The 5564-nt window shown below is 55.4% G+C and overlaps 1 protein-coding gene across 1 annotated transcript in view; it reads right to left on the bottom strand.

Annotated features, from left to right (window-relative positions):
- LOC107307480 overlaps positions 1-5413 on the bottom strand; it is a 14120-nt gene extending 8707 nt beyond the window's left edge. The window contains exons 1-3 of the mRNA XM_032441831.1: positions 4905-5413; positions 2284-2474; positions 5-180 (exon numbers count right to left, since the gene is read on the bottom strand). Of these exons, the coding sequence (XP_032297722.1) occupies positions 5-180; positions 2284-2474; positions 4905-5025 (488 nt within the window). The 5' untranslated portion in view covers positions 5026-5413. The remainder of the gene's footprint in view (positions 1-4; positions 181-2283; positions 2475-4904) is intronic.
- Between the last annotated feature and the right edge of the window lie 151 nt (positions 5414-5564).

Here is a 5564-nt window from a genome sequence, read left to right as displayed (position 1 = left end):
CTGCCCTCCTTTAAGGGGGGGGGTCTCTCCCCGCCCCCCCCGGTTGGGGGTCCCAACACAAAACTCTTTCTGGTCCCTGGGTCGGACCCGGAGGCGGCGGCCATTGAGATAATGGTGGGGGTGGGACAAAGCACGAGCCCGACCCTCGGCGTCAGCCAGCTCCACGATGGCGTAGGCACCCTATGGGGAAATGGGGGGGGTGAGAAATGGGGGGGTTGGGGGGGATTGAGGGGGGATTGAGAGGGGAAATGGGGAGGAAATGGGGAGGAAGTAGGAAGGGAAATGGGATGGAAATGGAAGGAGAAATGGAAGGGAAACGGGGATAAAATGGGGGGGAAATGGGGAGGAAATGGGGAGGAAATGGGGGGGGAAATGGGAGGGAAACAGGAGGGGAAATGGGGAAGAAACAGGGAGGAATTGGGGAGGAAATGGGATGGAAACGGGAATGAAACAGGAGGGAAATGGGGAGGAAATAGGGAGGAAATGAGGAGGAAATGGGTGGGAAGCAGGGAGGAAATGGGAGGTGAAAAAGGGAGAAAGTAGCAAGGGAAACGAGAAGGGAAAATGGGGGGAAATGGGAGGGAAATGGGGAGGAAATGGGGAGAAAATGGGGGGGAACAAGGGAGAAATGGGGTGGAAATGGGGTGGAAATGGGGAGGAAGTAGAAAGGGAAATGGGATGGAAATGGGGGGGAAATGGAAGGGAAATGGGGAGGAAACGGGGAGGAAACAGGGAGGAAGTGGGAAGGGAAACGGGGAGGGAAATGGGATGGAAATAGAAGGAGAAATGGAAGGGAAACGGGGATAAAATGGGGGGGAAATGGGGAGGAAGTGGGGAGGGAAACGAGAAGGGAAATGGGGGGGAAACGGGAGGGGAAACAGGGTGGAAACAGGGAAAAAGTGGGAAGGAAATGGGGAGGAATCTGAGAGGAAACAGGGAGGAAATGGGGAGGAAAGTGGAGGGGAAACAGGGAAGAAGTGGGAGAGGAAACGGGGGGGAAATGGGGAGGAAACAGGGAAGAAGTGGGAAGGAAAATGGGAAAATTAGGGGGAAATATGGAGGGAATGGGGGGGAAGTGGGGAGGAATCAGGGAGGAATCAGAGAGGAAACTGAGGCAACGGGGAGGAAATGGGGGGGAAATGGAGAAGAAACGGGGAGGAAGTGGGAAGGAAATGGGGAGGAAACAGGGTGGAAATGGAGGAAGCAGGGAGGAAACGGAGGAAACAGAGGAAATGGACGAAGTGGGAAGGAAATGGGGAGGAATCAGAGAGAAAACAGGGAGGAAATGGGGAGAAAATGGAGAAAACAGGAGGGGAAAGGGGGAAACAGGGAGAAAATGGGGAGGAAATGGGAAGGGAAATGGGGAGGGAAATGGAATGGAAATAGAAGGGGAAATAGAAGGGAAACGGGAAGGAAACTGGGATAAAATGGGGAGGAAATGGGGAGAAAATGGGGGGGAAACAAGGGGGAAAAGGGGAGGAAATGGGGTGGAAATGGGGAAGAAGTAAAAAGGGAAATGGGAAGGGAAATGGGATGGAAATGTAAGGGGAAATGGAAGGGAAATGGGGATAAAATGGGGAGGAAATGGGGAGGGAAACAGGGAGGACATGGAAAGGAAAATGGAAGGGAAATGGGGATAAAATGGGGGGGAAATGGGGAGGAAGTGTGGGGGAAGTGGGGGGAAACGGGAAGGAAGTGGGAAGGGAAACGGGAAGGGAAATGGGGGGGGAAATGGAAGGGAAACGGGGAGAAAATGGGGAGGAAACAGGAAGGAAACGGAGGAAACGGATAAAACAGAGGAAATGGAGGAAGTGGGAAGGAAATGGGGAGGAAACAGGGAGGAAATGGAGAAAACAGGAGGGGAAAGGGGGAAACGGGGGGGAAACAGGGAGGAAATGGGGAGGAAAACAAAGGGAAACGGTGAGGAAACGGGGGGGAAACAGGGAGGAAAATGGAGGAAAAACAGGGGAAGAAGAAGAAGGGGAAGTGGGGAGGAAACAGGGAGGAAGTGGGAAGGGAAATGGGGGGGAAATTAAGGGGAAATGGGCAGGAAATGGGCAGGAAACGGAGGAAATGGGCAGGAAATGGGGAAGAAACAGAGGAAATGAGAAGGAAATGGGGAAATTAAGGGGAAACATGGAGGAAATGGGGAGGAAATGGGGAGGAAATGGGCAGGAAATGGGGAGGAAATGGGCAGGAAATGGGCAGGAAATGGGGAGGAAATGGGCAGGAAATGGGCAGGAAATGGGCAGGAAATGGGGAGGAAACGAAGCGCGTCCCGACCTTGTCCTTGTCCACCATGACGGTTTGCACGGCCCCGAAGGCCCCGAAATGTTCCCTGAGCTCCTGCGGCGCCGTCCCACGTTGGAACCCGCTGACAAAGAGGCTGCGCTGCTGCTGCCAGCGACGCTCAGCGCGGAGGGAACGATGGTGACGGTGCTTCTTACCCACAAGGTGAGCGCGGAGACTGGGGCCTGCGGGAATAAAGGGCCGCCATTATGGGCCCACCTTCACAATAGGCCCTGTGAGAACAAATGGCCGCCATTATGGGCCCACCTTCACAATAGGCCCTGTGAGAACAAATGGCCGCCATTATAGGCCCCAAAGGGGAGCCTGAAGACTAGGCCTCGTGTTGTCATGGCAACAGACGACCGCCATTATGGGCCCCAAAGGTGAGCCTTTAGACTAGGCCTCATGTTACCATGGCAACCAAATGACCGCCATTATGGGCCCACCTTCATAATAGGCCCTGTGAGAACAAATGGCCGCCATTATGGGCCCACAAAGGTGAGCCTTTAGACTAGGCCTCGTGTTGTCATGGCAACAGACGACCGCCATTATGGGCCCCAAAGGTGAGCCTGAAGACTAGGCCTCGTGTTACCATGGCAACCAAATGACCGCCATTATGGGCCCACATTCACAATAGGCCCTATGGGACCAAACGGCCACCATTATGGGCCCACCTTCACAATAGGCCCTGAGGGAACAAACGGCCGCCATTATAGGCTCCAAAGGTGAGCCTACAGACTAGGCCTCATGTTGTCATGGCAACCAAATGACCGCCATTATGGGCCCACAAAGGTGAGCCTTTAGACTAGGCCTCGTGTTACCATGGCAACCAAATGACCGCCATTATGGGCCCACATTCACAATAGGCCGGTGGCGAGACCCAAATACGGACCGCGACATTATGGTGGCCCACCGCTCAAAATGGCCCCTGTAGAACTATAAATGGCGCCATTATGGGCCCACTGTTACATAGGTACACTGTGAGAACAATTGGCCTGCCCTTATGGCCCACGCTTCACATACTAGGCCTGTGATAGACAAATGGCCGCCATTATGGGCCCACCTCACAATAGGCCCTGAAGTGATGAACAAATGGCCAGCCACAGTTATGGGCCAACACTTCACACATAGGCCAGGTGTGAGAACAAATTGGCCGCATTATGGGGCCACTATTCACGGGGGGAATAGGGGTCTCTCTGGAGAAGCAAAGCGTGGGCGCCGGGGAGCCATTCGTAATGGGCCCCACCTTCACAATAGGCCCTGTGAGAACAAATGGCCGCATTATGGGCCCCACCTTCACAATAGGCCCTGTGGCCGCCATTATGGGCCCAGCATCTACAATAGGGCCCTTGAGGGGAGACACAAATAGGCGCCGCATTATGGCCCACCTTCACATAGCCCGTTGCATAGAGATTAACAATAGTGGGACCGCCATTAAATGGGTGGTCCGGAACATTCACCAGGAATCAGGCCGTGTTGAGAACAAAATGCCGGTGCCCATTTTTATGTGGCCGACATACAATTACTACATGTGAGAGGCTCCACTGCGAGGGAACAAGCATGCCTGCCCCAAGTTTTATGCGGGTCCCACCGTTCAACATATAGGCCCTGTGAAGAAAAATTGGCCGCCATTTATGGGCCCGACATTCATCAAATAGGCCCTGATTGGGAAAAATGCGAGCTCCATTACGGCCCACATGTCACAACTTAGCCCCTGAGGGAACAGACGGCGTCCCGCAAATTTATGGGCCAAATGTGTTGATGCCGTTTGTAGAGCTTGCTGGTCCGTGTTTGGATGGGCAACTCCAAGTGGGGTGTGTGCGGTGCCAGGTCGATTGGGTGGTGTGACGGCCTCCTCGTCCCGTGAGTGTGAGTGTATATATATGTGAGTGTTCTATCGTGTGCGCATTTGGGCAACCAAATGACGCGGGGCCATTCTTGACCTCCCCCCCCCGCAGACTAGGCTCATGATTGTCATAGCAACCAACCGGGCCGCCATTGACACTCCCTCTCCCGCTCTTAAAACTAGGCCTCGTGTTACCATGGCAACAAACAACCGCCATTATGGGCCCCCAAAAGTGAGCCTTAAAACTAGGCCTCGTGTTACCATGGCAACCAAAGGACCGCCATTACGACCCCCCGTTCAAACAAGGCCTCATGTTGTCATGGCAACCAACCGGCCGCCATTTTGACCCCCCCCAGAGGTGAGCCTTTAGACTAGGCCTCATGTTGCCATGGCAACAAACGACCGCCATTATGGGCCCCAAAGGTGAGCCTGAAGACTAGGCCTCGTGTTGCCATGGCAACCAACCGGCCGCCATTTTGACCCCCCCCAGAGATGAGCCTGAAAACTAGGCCTCATGTTACCATGGCAACCAAACGACCGCCATTACAACCACCCCCCTTCAGACTAGGCCTTGAGTTACCATGGCAACAAACAACCGCCATTACAACCCCCCCCCGTTCTGACTAGGCCTCGTGTTGCCATGGCAACCAACCGGCCGCCATTTTGACCCCCCCCTTAAGGCGTGAGCCTTCAGACTAGGCCTCATGTCGTCATGGCAACCAACCGGCCGCCATTATGATCCCCCCCCCCCACCCGGTTTAATGCTCACGGTTGGCCGCCGTCACGTGACACAGCTGACACCGGAACGCGCCCCGAGGCAACGGCTCCACATCCGGGTCATTTTCCGGAAGACTGGAGAGCTCCGGCTGCTCCGAGCTGAGCGCCGCCATGATGGATCCTCCGACAGGACACTTCCGCCGGATGTGACGCCATCAAGCTTCCGCCGGAAGTGCGCTTAGCAGCGCGAAGCGCTTCTACCGGAAGTAGGTCGTTCCGGAAGTAGCGCTGAATCGCACCGGAAGTGATCCTGCAGCTTTCTGCTGCCCCTCTGGAAACTTGAGCTCACTCCTCAAGTTCCGCCCCCATCACCACCCGCCCCGTCCCACGCCGGAAGTTCATGGCGTACCCGGAAGTGTCCTCCTCTCAAACTTCCGCCGGAAGTGCCCCTCTCCTATCCAGCCCGGAAACTCGAGCTGACACCCAAACCTCCCCCACTTCCGGCCCCACAGCCAACTTCCGCCGGAAGTGGTCCGTCCCACCATCTTCCGCTCAGTCCGTTCCTTTTCTCCTTCCCCCCCGGAAACGCCACCCCAGCACGAAGGTGCCCGCCCCCATTTGGTTCCTCCCCCCGTTTCCGGTGTCATTCGGCTCCATTGAAGAAAAGCCGTCGGTTTATTTTCCTGTCGCTACGGAACCGGAACCGGAACAG

Source organism: Coturnix japonica, unplaced genomic scaffold (genome assembly GCF_001577835.2).
Source record: "Coturnix japonica isolate 7356 unplaced genomic scaffold, Coturnix japonica 2.1 chrUnrandom618, whole genome shotgun sequence".
NCBI lineage: Eukaryota > Metazoa > Chordata > Aves > Galliformes > Phasianidae > Coturnix > Coturnix japonica.
Note: the sequence above shows the minus strand (reverse complement) of the source record. Positions and strands in the feature narration are given on the sequence as shown.